Source organism: Rhinatrema bivittatum, chromosome 1 (assembly GCF_901001135.1).
Source record: "Rhinatrema bivittatum chromosome 1, aRhiBiv1.1, whole genome shotgun sequence".
Taxonomy (NCBI): domain Eukaryota; kingdom Metazoa; phylum Chordata; class Amphibia; order Gymnophiona; family Rhinatrematidae; genus Rhinatrema; species Rhinatrema bivittatum.
Window position 1 is genome coordinate 339722551 of NC_042615.1, and position 20454 is coordinate 339743004.

General features: G+C 42.0%; 1 protein-coding gene across 6 annotated transcripts in view; it reads right to left on the reverse strand.

Annotated features, from left to right (window-relative positions):
• Positions 1-20454, reverse strand: part of ANKRD17 (ankyrin repeat domain 17) — a 488939-nt gene that overhangs the window by 294928 nt on the left and 173557 nt on the right. For all 6 annotated transcript variants that reach the window (XM_029598806.1, XM_029598799.1, XM_029598782.1 and 3 more), the window contains exons 4-5: positions 19142-19289; positions 18731-18878 (exon numbers count right to left, since the gene is read on the reverse strand). In XM_029598806.1, coding sequence (XP_029454666.1) covers positions 18731-18878; positions 19142-19289 — 296 coding nt within the window. The remainder of the gene's footprint in view (positions 1-18730; positions 18879-19141; positions 19290-20454) is intronic.

The window sequence follows — 20454 nt, forward strand, 5'->3', positions numbered from 1 at the left end:
CGTGCTTATAGCCAATGCACTGCATACACTGACAGCCTCTGGAGGGCAGGAGAACACGCACAAAAACGGTTGATGCGGCCTACCACGCAGCATGCAAGAAAGCCTAAGTGCAGGGCCTAGTTTAACAGGGGCCACTCAACCCACCAGGCTGCCCAGTTGCCCAACCACAACAGGAGGAGGAACGAACGTCAGTATGGCATGCCGAACACAGAGACCAGAGGAAATCCTGAAACCCTTCCTTCTGATTCAAGGTCAAACTTTCTTTTAAACCTTATTTCAGCTCAGCGGTTACCGGCTGAGTACAGAGACTGTCTCCGACTGCAGGGGGAGAGGGCATCTGCCATCACCACAACGCTCTGCCTCCTGCACCCTTTCAGCTGAGCTAGCAACTAAGTCCATGCCAGGAAACCCAGCAACCGGACCAAGGTACACCTCTGAGGAACCACGGAAATCACCTCAGGAAATCTCAACTGGGGGAGGGACCTTTAGGTGCCACCGCAGGAAAGCAGGGCTTTCCTTTCCTGAATTTAGAATTTCAAATTTCTCCTTCCAAAAAGATTGAAGCAATCCCCACAGAGAGATGCACGTCCCCATCTGCTTGAGACAGAGAATACTGGCAGGCTGGGGTCACTGCAGGACTATATATACTGAGATGTCAGCTTGATCCATTTCCTTCTGCTGGCAGGGGAGCATAAACCTACTGGTCCTGAGTCCATCTGTCTACACAAGTGATTCTCAACCAGTGTGTCGCCAAGTACTGGCAGGTGTGTCGCAGCTCCCGGCATCCCACTGCCCCAGTTGTGTTTCCCTTCTCCCCAGGGGCAGATTGGCCTATTGGGGGAATCAATCATTCCCCAGTGGGCCAATACAGTTTGTTGGAGGGCCGCTGTTTGCCGCTGCAGGAGGCCAAGCCGGTGGCAGCTAAAGAGCAGTGACACTGTATGCCACCGCCGGTGGCAGCTGAAGAGCAGAGGCCAGGCTTATTGGGCCAAACAACGAGAAGAGGCTCCACGTGAGAGGAAATGTGTGTGTATATGTGAGTGGCAGCTTTGTGAGTGTGTGGTAGAATAGGTACAAGAGCATTTGTGGGAGACAGAGCTTGTATGTAAGTAAGAGAGCATGTGTGAGAGAGAAACAGGACTGGTCAAGGAGGTGACTCGTGTGTGTGAGACAGAGACTGTGTGTGAGTGACTGGTTGTGGGCCCTAAGGAAGAGGACCTTGAGGTCAGAGCTTCAGCAGCCACTGCTGCTTCTGGTGTATGCCATTGGCCTGCAAGGGAAAGGAGTAGGAGAGTTGCTGGAGAGGGTAAGTAAAGGTAGCTTTTTAAGTTTATCTTTCTTGACTGCCTTTTTAATTATTTTATTGACATTTTATTGACATTTGGACAATTTTTAATAATTTTTATGAGTTTTGAATTGTTGGATATTATTCTATTCATCAGCTGTTTGTAATATTTATTAGTATAGTTTTCCCAATTATTTCTGTGTAGGGATCTATAGTAGCTTGGGCTTGTTCTGTTTTCCTAATAGGAGGTTTATTAGTGTTTAGGGCCTGGTTTAACATTTGTAGTGTTGCCTTTTCATAGATAGGGTTGTTACTGTTTGAGTGTGTTCCATAATACAGGTGTAACTATGTCGGATTAGTTTGTATGCATTATTGCAGATCCTGGGATTATGTTAGGTGCTATATTTCTCTTTCCATTTCTCCAGGTTTGTACTGCATCAGAGTGGCTTTTTTGGTTTTCCATTCCAATTTGTCTCCTTATTTATAATTTGTGGTCTTTCTGTCCTTGGTGAAAGTCGGCTTTATGTGTGTGACCAAGGTGAGGAATTTTACTAGCATGTAGGCATTTGTATCAATCTTATTTGTTGTGTTTTCTCAATAGGACATGCATTAGTAGTAAATTACTGTCTTTTCATAAGGAGGTGTATTGTGCCTGCCAGTAAAGGGAGTTTGTTCTGCTTTTACAGAGATGTCATCAGAACCAGAAGATCTTTTTGTATGGTGTATTTTATGGGCAATGCCCTAGTTTTGCTCTGTACCCATTTGTTGGGAGTCAAGAGGGTTCCTGAGGATACAGAATGTTTACTTTTAGCCCCGTGACAGTCATGTTCAATGTGTCACGCATGTAAGAACCATCTGTCAGGTGTGTCCCAGCCAAAAAAAGAAAATGAATTCAATATGATTTTAGAAGACTATTTTACAGATAGAGTGGTTAGATTATGGCATTTTCCACCTAGTAAACATACAAGTGTAACATGGCTAAACATGTTTCATAGAAAAATGGACAATTTAATGACTGTAAGGGCACTCAATGTCTATACAAACTTGACTTACAAACTCAATTCGTTCGCGAGGGCTGGTTGTAACTCAAGTTGGTTGTAAGTCAAGACTATTTTTCCCATAAGAAATAATGGAAATACCCATAATGCGTGCCAAACCTCCCAAAGCACCCCTTACCTAACCTTTTCATCATAAAAAAGGGTTGAACAATATGTCTAATTTACCAGAAACACCAATAATTTTCCTAGTGTACTCATCAAAAAGTTATAAATTGTGCATAGTCTACCAGAAACAATTTCATACTGTACTCACCATTCAAGTTGACATCTTTGGCTTGCAGGAAGGAAGGGAGGGGGAGGATTCCCCCCCTCCCCACCCCCTCAGAGCACATCTATACTATACTATATTATAATTCAATTGTACTACATGTTCCTTGTACCCGCCCCATGGCGACAGTTCAGTTCCTATGTAAACCGGTGCGATATGTATTCTATACAGGAACATCGGTATATAAAAGTTAAAAATAAATAAATAAATAAATCTCTGGCCACCACTCATTTCCCCCTCCCAGCATACTCATTCCTCCCCTCCTGATACCTTGCTGTAGCCAGCTGATTGCTACACTCCCTTTCTGCTGCTGCACAGAAGCTTCCTTGGTCACCAGTGCTGCTGTTGCTTGCTGCAATGCCGTGCCGGGGCTGCCTATGTGCTCCAGTGAACATTTGCAGCTCTGGGTGAGCCTGAGATGGACAGGCCTCATCGGCAGCAGCAGCCAATCACTGCAACAGCAGAGCAAAGGTCCCACCCACCAAGCACAAAAAAACCCCACGATTGACAGGAAAAAACGCCCAATTAGAAGCAACCGCACGCACAAGTGGATACACATGGCCTTGGCTGGCATTCAGGTTGTAACTCAAAACTAAAATTTTGGTTGTAACCCAAGTTGTTCGTATGTCAGGTCGGTTGTAACTCGAGGGTCCACTGTATTAATATTACATTGGTAGTAGATAACCAGCTGAACCCAAACATTTCCATCTGGTGCTACATCCTTTCTAGAGAAGATATAAATGCCATAAAAGGGTCAGCAGTGTCTTTTCAGGTACTCATAGGGGAGATTCAAAGCAGACAAAAATGTTAAAATGTGGCCCTCTGTGAACCTAAAGGATCATTTATATAGGCCATAAAGGGCTTCATTTTCATTAAGAGGATTAATTTTGGAACATCACACAAGTTAGCTGCCAAATATGGGTACAAGTTTCATCAATTTTCAAAGTAGGCTTATGAAAAAATTATTGTGGCAGAACTACACGCACACAATTTAGTTTTGCCAAGAGAATTTACCGTACATAACACTTTTTTAATTACCAAAAGTATGCATATAAGCTCCAAATCCAGAACATAGAAACATAGAAACATAGAAATGACGGCAGAAGACGACCAAATGGCCCATCCAGTCTGCCCAGCAAGCTTCACACATTTTTTCTCTCATACGTATCTGTTTCTCTTAGCTCTTGGTTCTATTTCCCTTCCACCCCCACCTTTAATGTAGAGAGCAGTGATGGAGCTGCATCCAAGTGAAATATCTAGCTTGATTCGTTAGGGGTAGTAGCCGCCGCAATAAGCAAGCTACACCCATGCTTATTTGTTTTACCCAGACTATGTTATTTAGCCCTTATTGGTTGTTTTTCTTCTCCCCTGCCAATAAGCAAGCTTCTCCCCTGCCAATAAGCAAGCTACACCCATGCTTATTTGTTTTACCCAGACTATGTTATACAGCCCTTATTGGTTGTTTTTCTTCTCCCCTGCCGTTGAAGCAGGGAGCTATGCTGGATATGCGTGAAGTATCAGTTTTCTTTTTTTCTCCCCTGCCGTTGAAGCAGAGAGCCATGCTGGATATGCATCGAAAGTGAAGTATCAGGCACATTTGGTTTGGGGTAGTAACCGCCGTAACAAGCCAGCTACTCCCCGCTTTGTGAGTGCGAACCCTCTTTTCTTCTCCCCTGCCGTTGAAGCAGAGAGCTCTGCTGGATGTGTGAAGTATCAGTTTTTTTTCTCCCCTGCCGTTGAAGCAGAGAACTATGCTGTATATGCATTGAAAGTGAAGTATCAAGCTTATTTGATTTGGGGTAGTAACCGCCGTAACAAGCCAGCTACTTTCCTCTTTGTGAGTGTGAATCCTTTTTTCCACATTTCCTCTTGCTGTTGAAGCTTAGAGCGATGTTGGAGTCACAGTAAGCATGTGTATGTTTATTTAATAAGGGTATTGTCTCCAGGCAGTAGCCATCATTCTGGCGAGTCACCCACTCTTCATTGGCGGCCTCTTGACTTTATGGATCCACAGTGTTTATCCCACGCCCCTTTGAAGTCCTTCACAGTTCTGGTCTTCACCACATCCTCCAGAAGGGCATTCCAGGCATCCACCACCCTCTCCGTGAAGAAATACTTCCTGACATTGGTTCTGAATCTTCCTCCCTGGAGCTTCAAATCGTGACCCCTGGTTCTGCTGATTTTTTTCCTACGGAAAAGGTTTGTCGTTGTCTTTGGATCATTAACACCTTTCAAGTATCTGAAAGTCTGTATCATATCACCTCTGCTCCTCCTTTCCTCCAGGGTGTACATATTTAGATTCTTCAATCTCTCCTCGTACGTCATCCGATGAAGACCCTCCACCTTCCTGGTCGCCCTTCTCTGTACCGCCTCCATCTTGTCTTTGTCCTTTTGAAGATACGGTCTCCAGAACTGAACACAGTACTCCAGGTGAGGCCTCACCAAGGACCTGTACAAGGGAATAATCACTTTGTGATTATTCCCTTTTTTTTATGTGTGTGATTATGTGTGTGATTATGCAAAAAAGTACATACAGCAAGCATGTAATTTCATGTGCATATCATTCTTGCAGTTTTCTAAAAGTTTATTTCTACAAGTACTACTCTACCCACAGAAATCCCCCCGGAAATTTCCATCAAAATGTTTCCAACTCGAAACCTGCTCTCCAGGATAGGCTAGAATGCAAGGTATGGCTAATATTTGCTAAGATGTTTGCATATTGAAATCTAAATCACAATGCACACAGTACACAAGAACAAACACTGAGAAAAGGTTAACCTCACAGAAAGGCATGGATCACCACTCACAAATAGGTACAAGAGGGAAGTATGACTACTTGCTAAATATTAAACCAAACTTATTGGAGCCCAGCTCAGCCTACAAACATTCCAAGCGCAAATAATCCCAGGCTAAGGTTCACCCATATGCATAAATGCTAATTTTATAACTCTTTATTTAGTAAGTTTTTCAGCATGTAACAGGAAAGAGACAGTGGCAATACTCTTTGCCTACAGATACAAATATAAAATTATGTACAATTGATGAAAACTTAATGTAAAGATACAAAACAATGAGTTAAAACCAGAAAGGCATGCCAGGCAGAGAACCCGTTCTAATATGATGTTTAGATAAGACTTAGGTGAGACCATAAAATGTGTGATTAGGATATCATATTCTGTAATATTTGGAAATTTTGCCTTTTAGATTGTACCTTAGTTTTTCTATATTGGCTATGTCCTCTGCTTAGCCACGCCAATAATCTATATGAGGATTGGATTTCCGAAAAGTAGCAATGGTAAACCCAGCAGCTAGAAGGACATGATCAACCAGAATCCTATGCTTCATTAGGACTCAGGACCCTTCCCATTTACTTAGTAGGCCAAACACTGGCACATTTACAGAGAAACCTAGAATGTCTGCAAATTCCCTGCATCACCTGAGACCAGAAAGCAGAGTTGCTTACCTGTAACAGGTGTTCTCCCAGGACAGCAGGATGTAGTCCTCACATATGGGTGACATCATCAAATGGAGCCCTGTCACGGAACACTTTTGTCAAAGTTTCTAGAACTTTGACTGGCACACTGAACATGCCCAGCATGCCACTAACCCTGCAGCCACCAGGGGTCCCCCCCCCTCAGTCTCTGTAGGAAAACTACGAGCGAAAAATAAAATAAGACGTAAGCCAACCCAACTCCGCGGGGTGGTGGGAGGGTTTCGTGAGGACTACATCCTGCTGTCCTGGGAGAACAGCTGTTACAGGTAAGCAACTCTGCTTTCTCCCAGGACAAGGATGGTAGTCCTCACATATGGGTGAATAGCGACCTACAGGCTGAGTCGTACGTATAGGGCCAAGCAGCACCGAACACGTGCAACAGGCACAACAATTGGGTGTTGCTGGCAACTATGAGTCAGACTGAAATTCACAACGGGTCGTGGTAGGACGAGTTGGGTTTTACAGATGGAAGAATTTCATAGTACATACAGGGAAAAGCCAGAATGGTGTCATTCGGCTTTGTCTAGGCACTAGCCAACTGCGAAGGAGTGGAGATAAGTTCATGTCACAGTCTCATAGGTGTTGGCAGTCAGTTTCAGACGGTTGTATGTTACTGACGTTACTATGGTCTTATCGAAATGCCTTCACTTATTCCAGAAGTGGAAGGGCCGCTTGCTCATGGCAGAATACAACGCATTCGTTAAAGCAGGCGAAGAAGGGTGTTATATCCATAACTCGAGGTTAGTTTTAGAAAAGAAACCAGAGTTGGGTGGATGTCATGTGGACTACAGATCTTGCAGATAATATGCAAGCTATATGCTACAGTCCAAGGTGTGGAAAGGTTGAGCCCTCGAGTGAGTGTAAGATTCTTGAAAAGTATGGAGTGAGTCTGTGGAAATCAGTAATCACCTGAAGACGGTATGTAGGTGAGTGTGGAGAATTATCAGATCATGGTTAATACACCACGAGGGGCGCGAGTTACCAGCAGTGCGAGCAGATGTTATGGTTACTAGGAAACAATTTCGTAGTAAGATATCTAAACTAGCAGAGTCGTAGTGCAAGGACTACAGTACTGTGGTATGCCATGATTGATGGTTGTAGAGAGCTTAAGGTGAAAATAAGCTTGTCATGAAGCAACTCACCAGGGATTGAGCTGATACGGAACATCCCTCATACCTGCATGAGGTACAGTAACCGCTCTGAGGTAACTTTGGCCAGAGGAAGATCCGCCATACAAAGTGTACAAGTGGAATGTGGTCCAAGAAAACAAACCGGTAATCCTCACAGTGGTCTGTGATTGACAGCATCTGTTTGTAGAATAGGTCTGATAGTTCGCTAACTTATGTTCTTCCGACTATGATACACACAACGTCTGCATTGATCTGAGCCAAATCGAGTGGTTCAAAAAGGTACTTAAAAAAATTTTCAGAATAAATTCTGGGAACCATCCACACCTTTTCTTTGATTTAATTTTTTCAATTTACTTTACTGGATTTTGTTTGTTGATTTATTTTGTTTATTTCTTTTAGTTTTACTACATTGTTTGTTCTTATGTTCTATACACCCTGGTTCACCTTGTTTTTTCATTTTGTGTTTTGATACAGATAATATATTATGATTTCTTTTTGGCTGTTTTTTAGTCCTTTACAATCATATACACCTTATAGTTATCAGTTTTGTTTGTTGTTTGTTGCACTAATATCTGTACATACAAATATACACTTGTCCTATAAAATATTTGCATATGTATATTTACACACAAACAAGTGAGCAATGTGATTTTAACTTTTAAGTGCAATATGTTTATCTTTATTTTTGTCATATTATTTTATATGATTTATATAAGTTTTATATTGCATTTTATTTGTTGTTACAAATATTCATGTTTGTGAGTCCTTTTATTTGTTTTTATTTATTTGCAATAGCCCCTGAGGCAGCTCGTAGAGCGAAACTCGGCCAGAGTCGGGCAAGATCCAATAAAGTCCAATTTTACCGATTCCAAGTGGAATGTGGACCAGAATGGGATAAAGTCCTTCCATGTACACTACCAGGTAGACCCCTGCCATATAGAACGGTAAGGATTCCACGTGGAAGTGTCCGTGAAAACTACAAGTATGGGAGGAACGGCACCAGAAAGATGGAAGTTGACATGGCACCGTCTGAAGTGGCCATGAGTATCATGGAGCCTTTGTCATGTTGCAGTTTCACGAGTGTCTTGTTATAAGTGGCATCTGATGGGACAGCTATAGCAAACCTATATCTCGAGGAAGAGTTAAGGCATCTATGGATGGTGCTCTTCTGTTCATGTGTTGGGAGCAGAAGCATCATTCTTGCGGATCAGATGGGACACAAGAGTGGATGGTTGATGAAGTTTGCTAGTGGATGGTTCTGCCCACAACAGGGTATCCAAGCACCAACCAAGGGGCTGGAATTGTCGGCTGAGTCGGAGACGTTAATACATTCCATATGCATACTGCGTAGCACTACGGAGTAGGATAAAACCTCTGTGTTTTCTGGCAGAGGTGGTAGAGTTTGAACTGCCATGTGTGTTCGAGTATTAACGTGCAACCTGGTGGTCGACAAATGAAGACTACCTGGATAGAGAGGCACTTCTTTAAAGCCTAGAGAATGTACCAACTCTTCCGAAAACTCCAGGAAATTGCCTTTATATGGCACTGAGGGCCATATCTGAGTATGGAGTTTGAAGACTTCTGATCTGGGCACTCCAACGTTAAAGGGAGATGTCCATAGTGAAGGTCACCCTAGTACTATATGCCTGAATGGTAGATTTGCAATCAGATTTGTCTTGTGTCCACAAATGACAACACAGACTGAAAGTCCAACATGTGAAGCTTCTGGTCATTTGTGCCAGTGTGGTGAAATGAATTGTTGAAATTATACGTTCTAGCTAGAGCAATAGTTGAATCGAGGGTGTCGTTCGATTGCAAGTAACTGGCGAGGATGGATAGTGTGACTGCACAATTAGTCGGGAGAATCCTTTGGCTAATGTAAGATGTAATTCAGCTCCAAAAGAGGAGATGAAAAGACGGTGCAGAGAGGGATTTCGGATAAGTAATTAGAAATTCCTCCAAGCACAGTATCCTTATGAGAGAACTCTAAAGAGTCAAGGGTACATATTGTTATGGACATGGTCCTTGGACATTCAGGGCATTTTCTAAATCCAGTCGCCATTAGGAAAAATTGGCACGTGCGCGCGATCAATGACAGGCACCGAAGAAAATGCCGGCGGGAATAGAGTGCAAATCACGGGGATTTCACTTACCGGGCAACGGAGGGAGCAGATGTTGATGGGGGACCCCAATGTCGGTAATTTTATGAAGAATAAACTTCGAAAGTTCCGTGAGGAAAAGTTGTGAGAATTTCTCACAGAGCTCCTAACCGCTAGGCAACTTGCTGCGTGGAAAAAAAGAGACTGAGGGGGAATCCCTGGTGGCTACAGGGTTAGTAGCATGCTTGGCATGCTCAGTGTGCCAATCAAAGTTCTAGAAACTTTGACAAAAGTGTTCCATGACAGGGCTCCATCTGATGTCACTCGTATGTGAGGACTACCATCCTGCTTGTCCTGGGAGAACTGACGTACACCCTGGCATTACCACATGTGCAAGCAGGTGCCCATTTCTCCACATCCTCTCCAGCAGGTGGTACTGGTGCCTGAGAAGACTTTAGAATAAAAAATGGGGGTGCTGCAATTTCTGTGTAATAACTTAACCATGCATTTAACCTGTCTGGTACATACAGAATAAGTGAGAAATTCCAGTCATACGTCATTAGGCATTTAAACTACAGGGTGGGGGTGACAGAAGGTAGCCAATGAAATTGGAATGCCACCTCCAAGCAATACATAGAAATGACAGTAGAAGAGGACCAAATGGTCCATCCAGTCTGCCCAGCAAGCTTCTTAAGGTAGTAACTACCACTCTGTGCAGGTTACTCCCATGTTTCTCTTAAGGGAAGCAGTAACTGCTGCTCTGTGCAGATGTCCAAGGCTTATGATAACCCATAAAAATTGCAGCTAACAACTTTTTACTGGGTGATGAGCTTTCTTGAAAATTTAGACAGTGTTGCTTGACGTGCTTTGCTTATGGACTTGGCCATAGAAGCAGTCCTGTGCTTTTTCCCTTGTCTGTGCATCAGTACCCCAGAACTTAGAAGTCAGGGCCCTTGTGGTTGTTGTCTCAATCCAATTCTCCTTTTCCCCTGCTGAAGTAGAGAACAATGTTGCAGTTGCATTATAAACATCAAGGCGTATTGGTTAAGGTTAGTAATATCCTTGCCTTCTGCTATGGTTAGTAAATGCTGCACCAGCAAATTACCCCCATGCACGCTGTCTTCATTTTCCTTAGGACTTGGCCGCAGAAGCAGTCCTATGCTTTTTCCCCTTAAGTCTGTGTATCAGTATTCCAGATCATGGAAGTCAGGGCTCTCTTATCTGAATCCAATTCCATTTTTCCCATTGCCGTCTAAGCGGGGAGCAATGTTGCAGGTGCATTAAAAGCATCAAGGCTATTGGTTAAGGGTAGTAATCTCCATGCCTTCTACTAAGGGTAGTAACCGCTGCACCAGCAAGTTACCCCGCTGCACACTTTTCTCATTTCCATCCTCTTGCCTTGAGAGATCCACAGGGTTTATCCCATGCTCCTTTGAATTGTTTGACTGTTTTAGTCTTCACTACCTCCTCCGGAAGAGCATTCCAGGCATCCACCACCCACTCTGTTAAGAAATATTTTGCGAACTTGTTTTTGAGTCATCTCTCCTGAAGTTTCATTTCATGACCCCTAGTTCTATAGTTTTCTTTCCAACAGAAAAAGGTTGAAGTTCATGCATCATTAAAACTTTTTAGGTCTGTATCATATCTCCTCTGCATCTCCTCTTCCAGGTGATCCTTCAGCCTCTCCTCATAGGTCTTCTGATAGAGTCCCCACATCATTTTGGTCACCCTTGTCTGAACCACCTCCATCCTGCCTCCATCCTTTTTGAGATATAGACTCCAGAACTGAAAACAGTACTCTATGTGAGACCTCACCAAAAACCTGTACAAGGGCATTATCAGCTCCTTTTCAATACTGGTTATTCCTCTCTGTGCAGCACAGCATTCCTTCTGGCTTTAGCTATTGCCTTGTCACATTGCTTCGCCATCTTCAGATTACCAGACACTATTACCCCAATATCCCACTCTCGGTCCATGCACATCAGTCTTTCACCCCTCCCCCCTCCTCCTCCAATCACATACAGTTCTTTTGGAATAAAGCAACCCAGACGCATGAATGATAAGATGTCAGCTGCCAAATCTTCAACTCCTTCAAGCTTTCTTAAATCACTTTTCATTCTCTCTACTCCTTCAAGCATGGTTTCAAAAAAGATATGGATACTGAAAAGGTGATGATCAGATATCATGCTGGTCATAATACCACTCCCTCCTAAATCCTGGAAACTAAATAAAGAGTACATAAAGAATAGTCATCCTAGTATACATGTTGCAACTTGGTGAGTAGAAAAAATCTTTTATTGGGGTGTGGATGCTTCCAGATGTCAATGAGATTAAAAGTGAAAATTAAGTCCTTAGTAGCTGAAACAGGAATGTGACAGGACTTGGGCACTGAAGTTTTATCAATTAATGGGTCTGGGGACATGTTCCAAGCACCTCCTATGCACAGATGTTTAAATCCTAAAATGGCAAATTTTATCTGTAAGCTATCTGTAAGGTTATAGAAAAACTCAGGCTACTAATGTGAAGTGTATTGAATAAATTGAGTGAGCTAGATCATATCCTTTCTGCAGAATCTACCAGAAGTAGAGAGATAGAGGATGCTCTGCAATGGGCTCTGTTCAAATGGTGATGGAACCCACGAGGGAGGAGTTATATTTGATCTAGTGCTCACTAACAGGGATAATGTCTCTAATGTCCGAGTGGGTGCCCACCTCAGCACAAATGATCATCAAATGGTATGGTTTGATATCACAAATAGGATACGGAGAAGTCACACAAAACCCGAGTTTTGCATTTCAAAAATACAGACTTTGCTGAAATGGGGATATACCTGGAGGTGGGACTTGAAGACTGGCAGAAAATGGGAGAGGTGGAACAAACTAAAAGGAACAATTACAAAAGCAACAGATCTGTGTGATAGAATAGTAAACAAAAGTAAGAGAAATAAGAAACCAATCTGGTTCACAAAGGAGGTGGCTGACGTAATAAAAGCAAAAGCAGCAGCGTTCAAGAAATATAAAGGTTCCCAAAAAGTGGAACACAAGGAAGATTATCTGGCGAAACTGAGGGAGACAAAAAAAGTAAACAAGAAAGCAAAAAGTCAGGCATAGGAAAGGATTGCCAAGGAGGTAAAGCGAGGAGACAAAATATTTTTCAAATACATCAGAGAAAGGTCCGAAGTGGTATAGTGAAATTGAAGGTGAAAAGGATCAATGTGTTGAGATAGATGAAGAAATGGCGGAAATATTAAATACTTCAGTTCAGTGTTCACTATGGAAGACCCTGGAGAAGGACCAGCGCTAGTTAACAAAACTATAGTAGGGGGTAGAGTAGACGAAACTCCATTTATGGAAGAGAATATATGGGAAGAGCTAGGAAAACTGAAAATGGACAAAGCCATGGGGCCTGAGGATGTTCATCCTAGGATACTAAGGGAGCTCACAGATGTGCTGGTGGGTTCGCGTGTGACCTGACAATAGATCCCTGGAAAAGGGTATGGTGTCTAGTGACTGGAAAAGAGCTGTGGTGGTTCCCCTTCAAAAGAGTAGGAGCAGAGAAGAGGCTGGATACTACAGGCTGGTTAGCATCACTTCGATGGTGGGAAAATTTATAGAGACTCTACTGAAGGAAAGGCTATTGAACTATCTACAATCCGGTGGGTTGCTCGATCAAAGGCAGCATGGATTCACCAAGGGAAGGTCCCGTCAGACAAATCTGATTGATTTCTTTGATTGAGTGACTAGAAAACTGGATCAGGAAAGAGCGCTCAATGTGATTTACTTGGATTTTAGTAAAGCTTTTAATACAGTCCCACACAAGACTCATGAACAAAATGAGAAGATTGGGAGTGAGCGCCAAGGTGGTGGCATGGATTACAAACTGGTTGATGGATAGAAGACAACGTGTGATGGTAAATGGAACCTACTCTGAAGAGAAAATGGTGCTAAGTGGAATGCCACAAGGATCGGTATTGGAACCGGTTCTGTTCAACGTCTTTGTGAGCAACACTGCGGAATGGATGAAAGGTAAAATTTGTCTATTTGCGGATGATACTAAGATCTGCAACAGAGTGGACACGCCGGAAGGAGTAGAGAATGAGAAGGGATTTAAGGAAGCTGGAAGTGTGGTCGAAGATATGGCAACTGGGATTCAATGCCAAGAAGTGCAGAATCATGCATCTGGGGTGTGACAATCCGAAAAAACTGTATGTATTGGGCAGCGAGCAGGAGACTGACTTTGGGGTGAAAGTGTCTAACGATCTGAAGTCAGTGAAGCAATGTGACAAGGCGATAGCTAAAGCCAGAAGAATGCTGAGCTGCATAGAGTGAGGAATACCTAGTAAGAAAAAGGAAGTGATAATCCCCTTGTACAGGTCCTTGGTGAGACCTCACCTGGAGTAATGTGTTCAGTTCTGGAGACAGTTATCTCAACAGGGACAGAGTCAAGATGGAGGTGGTCCAAAGAAGAGTAACCAAAATAGTGGGTGGTCTCCATCAAATGACTTATGAGGAGACGTTGAAGAATGTAAATATTTATATCCTGGAGGAGAGAAAGAGCAGGGGGTGATATGATACAGCCTTTCAGATACTTGAAAGGTTGGTCAACAACAAATCTTTTCCATTGGAAAGAAATCAGTAGAACTAGGGGTCATGATGTGAAACTCCAGGGAGAAAGACTTAGAACCAATGTCAGGAAATATTTTTTCACGGAGAGGGTGGTGGATGCCTGGAATGCCCTTCCAGAGGAAGTGGTGAAGACAAACTGTGAATAATTTCAAAGGGGCATGGGATAAACACTGTGGATCCCTAAAGGCTAGAGGATGGGAATGAATGAAGAGAGACATGGGGGTAAGCTTGCTGGAATAGTGGTTACTACCCTTATCCCATAAGCCTTCATTCGGTTAATGCAACTACAATATTGCTCTCTGCTTCAACGGCAAGGGGAAATGTGGAAGAGAGGATTTACATTCAGACAATAACCAACCAGGACATTGAACTGTACCATCTGGGAAAACAAATAAGCATGGGGGTAATTTGCTTGATACAGCAGTTACTACCCTAAATGTGGAAAAAGGGAATTAGATTCAGACAACAACCAACAAGGACATTGAACTGTACAGTCTGGACAAACAAGCATGGTGGTAACATGCTTGATGCAGTGGTTACTACCCTTAACCAATAAGCCTGATACTTCACTTTTGATCAACTCCAACATTACTCTCTGCTTCAACGGCAGGGGGTGGCGGGAAATTGGACTCAAACAACAACCAACAAGGGCCCTGACCTTGGTGGTCTGTGAAACTGATAAGTATGGGAGCTTACTGAGCAGACTGGATGGGCCGTTTAGTCTTTTTCTGCCATCATTTCTATGTTTCTGTATCTCCCTTCAGGGTTAGAAAGGGAATGATGTAAATTTTTGTCAATGAGAATACATACTCCCCTACTCCTAGAATTAAATGTGGAATAATATAACTGCATAACCCATCCAAATTTAAGTTTCTCATATAACTGACTGCAGCAGTAGAATCTGAATTTTGTTTGTTTGCATTGTGAAGAATTTGCTTCCTTTTAACAGGAGATGAAATCCTCCTGACATTTAAGGAGCACAACCAGATTCATGAGTAATTTGATATCTAATAATAGACTGAAAACATTGGAAAAGAGAACATAACTGAACCAGGTTAATACTACAGTGTTCTGAAAAAAACTTTCTTGCTTGAAGAAAAACATACCACATATTGAGGAAATAAGATTCCCTCAACCTGTACATGGGCTCCAAACTTTAAATTGTCGTGTTTATTAGTATATACTCCACTACAACATGAACAACCGCTAAGGTTGCACCCACTAAACGATAAATCTCTCAAATAAAACAAAGGGCAGCAAATATCCTATTTACCACATTTTCTAAGACTTCATACCTTTATCGTAACATGTTCAGCATTTATAAGTATTACACCTCAATTACATTCAAATTGCCTTTACATGAATAAATTACTTTGACAAAATGTTTTTACAAAAAAGAATACATTTAAAACGATTGTAAACACAAAGACCTATACCAATATATATATACAATCTATATTGTGTACCACACAACCCTGTGAAACATACCATTATCAAGTTTAACATTACAAAATTTAAACAAATATATCCATTTGTTAAAAAAGTGTTTGCATACAATATGTTTGCGGACGTTTTTCAAATATCTTCTCCCAATATTCTATTATCCCATTTTATTTCCACTGGGTTATTTCTTTTTAAATGTTATGTTAAATTTCCTGTCTCGGCTTTCACTTCTCTATTAGCTCGAATTTCCTGTCCTGATTTCTCAATTCTCTCTTATCCCGATGCTGTAGCATTTCGATATATAATGGCTGCATCAGAGGGCCGGGACAATTCTCAAATTTCTGATGGATGCTTTACTAATGTCTGGCGACTGAGCTCATCTCACTCGCCTGCTAAAATGTAAACCTCATCTTCATAGCACTCCTTCCCTCTCAGACCTTCATTTCAGGCATTATCATAAATGCTCTATAGTCAGTTAGAGAAAAGAAAACAGACAGTGTAATCAGAAAAAGGAAAAATCTCACGATCGCAGACCAAATGATTTGCCCACTGAGCAGCAAGGTTCCTTGCATCTATAGTGGCACATTGACTACTTAGGCCACATGCTCCTTTGCAGCTTTCTCATATAGAAGCACCATAGCATTACTATTAATAAAACTCTTGAGCTTGGCTGGATAAAGCACTGCCTACTGAATGTTAAGGTTTTGTAATTCTTTTTTGACACCCTACAAATTTAGAACTTTGCAGGTCCGCGGAGAAGTCTGTACAATAGTTTGTAATTCGTTGCCACTATGCAGATACCCACGCCCAAGAAGAATGCTTCCCACATCTTTCTCATTCATGACCTTCCCCCCTACCTTTTTCCCATCGCATCATGTGCCTAGATTTCTCCCTACTATGTGGAGATAACATCAAATACAATTTAGAAAGCAAACCTTTATACACATACTGTTTAAAACACATAACTTCAAAGTCTGAAAAAGCTCAAGCTACTTGGCTCCTAATTGGGTCTTGGATTAGGCAACGATTTAATTGCATATACTGGAAGTATTCAAACTGTGGTAGTTTATATTACCTTTCAACACCTCAAATCCCAGCAGTTAATCTTTGCCAAATAACTGCCCACAGCACCATATCCCCAATCTATTCTACCTTTTAAAATAAGTGGAATATTATGTCGTCCTTTCCTTTCCAACATTTATACCCAGTGGCATTAACAGGGAATGAATGTTATGCTCTGTAAGGCTAATCTTGGATTTCATCTATAGTTTCCAATGTTAGTGCTGTGAAGGGGTTCCCCTGTTACTGGAACCCTCGCTGTGCTGCCACCATAGCCTGGCATTCATTTCTTCCTGTGATCCCCCCCCCCCCCGGTCAATATACACTGTTTAATCTTGCTTTTTGGAAACCAGTGGTACATGGCTCTCGACTGTGCTGTCACAGTACTGCCTGAAATCTGGGACAGCTAACCCACCCTTCTTTACCCATTTGTTCCAAATATAGTGAAACACCTGTTTGTGTGGCTGCTTCAAAAACTTGGCAGGCACCTCAATAGTGAGCACCGGAAAAAAAATAAATCTATGTAAAACTGTCATCGTTATTGTAGCTATTCGTCCTGGCCATGAAAACTGATGAAGGGATCGCAGTTCCACCTCTTTTGCTGTTTTCTCCATAAGAGGATAATTTAACTGAAATAATTGTCACCAGTCTGACCCAATTTGGACCCCTAAATATTGAATACTCTCCTTTGCCCATCTGAAAGGAAATGAATCATTTGTCTTGTGTGCAGTTCCACTAGACTTAAATTTAACAAATCCGATTTCCACATAATCAACTTTGAACCCACCCTTCCAAACTCTAATTCTTTAGCCACTAACATAAATAGTACATGATTTATTGTGAGCAGGATATCATCTGCAAATAACAAGATCTTGAACTGATTCTGTGCCACCACAATACCACGTATATCCTCATTTTGTCTGCTTTTCCCTGCAAAAGGCTCCATAACCAGGGCCAATAACAAAGGTGACGGCAGACATCCTTGCCTCATTCCTCTTTCTAAATCAAATATTGGGGAATTCGTATCATTTACTTTAATGCACACCTTGAAAGCTGAATATAGTGCCCTCAACCAGTTTAAATTTTGGGCCCAATCCTATCTTTTCTAAAACTTTAAACATATAAGCCCAGTCTACTCAGTCAAATGCCTTTTCAGCATCCACCACGTCCACCAACTATTTCTTTTGCCTCCCTAATCAAGTTTACTATTTTGCTGATGTTATCTGCTGCCTGTCTGCCTGCACCAAATCTGGCATTACTTTGTTCAAACCTAGAAGCCAAAATTTACCAAGATTTTTAAATCTACATTCAAAAGTGAAATAGGTCTAAAAGAACTAAACAAAGTAGCATCCTTTCCTGGTTTAGGGAGTACTGTAATGTCAGCTAGGTTCAATGGATTTTGGTAATACTGGATCTTCTAATAACGAGTTATACGGCTTCTGTAATTATGGATTTAACAAGTCCCTACACTTTTTATAAAACTGCCCAGTATAGCCATCTAATCCCAGGGATTTATTTAATTTGAGAGATGATATCGATGTGTCAGTTTCAAAGCTCATGATATCGCCATCCAGCATTTCTGTGGATAAGCTTGGCATAGCTACCTCAATCAGGTAATTATTTATAGCTTTTTCTTTAATAATTTGCTCAGCCACATACAATTCTTGATAGAATTATGCAAAATTACTTCTAACTTAATCGTTATCACATAAAACCATCCACTCAACATGTTTAATTTTTAAGTTCTGGGTTCAAATTATCTTTTTAATTGCCATGCTAGTATACTACCATGGCAACTGAGTGCACTGGCAGCGAAAGGAGACGACCCATGGTACCACCAGTGGGCCCGATCCCACTGGCGGCAGAAGCAGAAGGCTCGTGGTGCCGCCGGTGGATCCAATCCCACCAGCAGCAGAAAAAGCTAGAGGCCACAGCAGAAGAGGAAGCCCGTCCGGCAACTCCTCATGTGCAGACCCCGCGGTATTCAACACTCATGGTACTAGCCCATTACTACAGTATCACAGATCACTACTGGCCATTTACTCCTTAGCTCATTTACTGGTAGCCCTCCAACAAGGGATAGGGACTATTGCCTCACTCAGGACACCAGCAAAGTTTGTATATCACTACAGTCCCGTTCATTTCTCCTTCCCTCCCACCAGCTGAGCACATACCTCCTCAGCACTCAGGAAATTAGTCTCCTGCTATGTTCCCAGGCATTTAACATTTCAGTAAACTGTTCAGTGGCAAGCTTACAAAGGTAAGATTACCTGTGGAGGACTGTGCATTGACATCAGCACCATGGGCTAGCAGCAACTTCACTATTTCAACATGCCCTCCATTAGCAGCAGCCATTAAAGGTGTTATATCTCCTTTGATACCTCGGTCTTCAACATTAGCGTGCATAGCAAGTAGCACCTTGAGACAGAAAGGGCAACAAAAGGTTAAAATCAAAGATAGTTAACTGCTAATAAAAAGGACAAAATACAAATCACCAGGACCAGATGACAACCTCAGCACTGTGTACTCACTTCCAGTAGCCTATATTTTAAGCATGACATGAAATCTACCTCATCTAGCAGGGCTTCTGTATGCTAGAATAAAGCAAAGCATTCGTCACCTTAAAATGATACTACAGAACATGCCAACGAATGGCAAGAGGAGCAAGAAAAGCAACCAACCTGAGCAAGCTCATAATATCCCGCAGAGCAGGCTAAGCAAAGGAGACTCTCTCCTTCCTCTGTGTGCTCATTAACGCTTCGACCTTCAATTAGCAACTTTCGCACAGCATTTACATCCCCTTCAGAACAGGCTTCTGCCAAACTGCGGCTGTTGAGGAAAAAAGAAAATCTCAGGAAAAATTCAGTCCTTCCTTTAGCTTGAGAGAATAGTGATCAGCATTTGAAAAGGGGGTCATGACTCGAACATACAACACTTAGGAGATGGGGGAAATCATGTGGCTCAATATAGATATCAATATCTATATCTATATATATATATAGAGAGAGAGAGAGAGAGAGAGAGAGAGAGAGATCTATATCTATATATAAATCTCTCACTTTATAGGCTCCTATAGGCTTCTAGCATGCCTTGTGTTCTCTCCAATAGGCTTCTAGCATGCCTCGTGTTCTTCCATTTCAGAAGCACATGTCCACATGCTCTTAGGTTGGGATTTACATGTGAAACATTTCTGAGGCATAGATTGTACAGGAGTATCCAAACAGGATAGGGAATGCAGAGCATCATAGGTCATGCAATTATAGCTGACCTGACTAAGACACAGGGGTGGGAGATGGAGGAAGGCATCAAATCTCCCTGCTGAAGGGCATAGACAACCAAAGGCAAAGGAAAGAACTTCCAACTTGTATCCCGGGGCTTCTTTCCTGCATTTCAAGTGCTCTGCACCAGACCATAATTTATTTATTTAAGCAGTTTTTATATACCGTTGATTAGACAAAAAGTCCATCTCTACGGTTCACATTTTATACATCAATCAATTAACATAGGAAAGAAAGAAAAATACAATTTCTCATAAATGTAAAAAATCCTAAAAATAATAATTATTTATAATAGAAATAAGACTTTCTAAAAATTACCATCTAAATAACTCGTGTTACCTTCACCCATCAAGAAAAAGAATACATTGGACAGTATAGCAGAGTTGCTTACCTGTAACAGGGGTTCTCCTAGGAGAGCAAGATGTTAGTCCTCACACATGGATGATTTCAGATGAAGCCCAGCATGGAAACTGTCTGTCAAAGTTTCTAGAACTTTGACTGGCACACTGAGCATACCCAGTATGCCACTATCTGCACAGCCACATGGGGTTCCCCTTTGGTCTCTTTACAGAAAATTACAAAAATCAAAATAAACATAGGAGAAACCCAAATCCGCGGGGTGGGGGGGCAGGTTTCATGAGGACTAACATCCTGCTGTCCTAGGAGAACACAAGTTACCGGTAAGCAACTCTGCTTTCTCCTAAGACAAGCAGGAT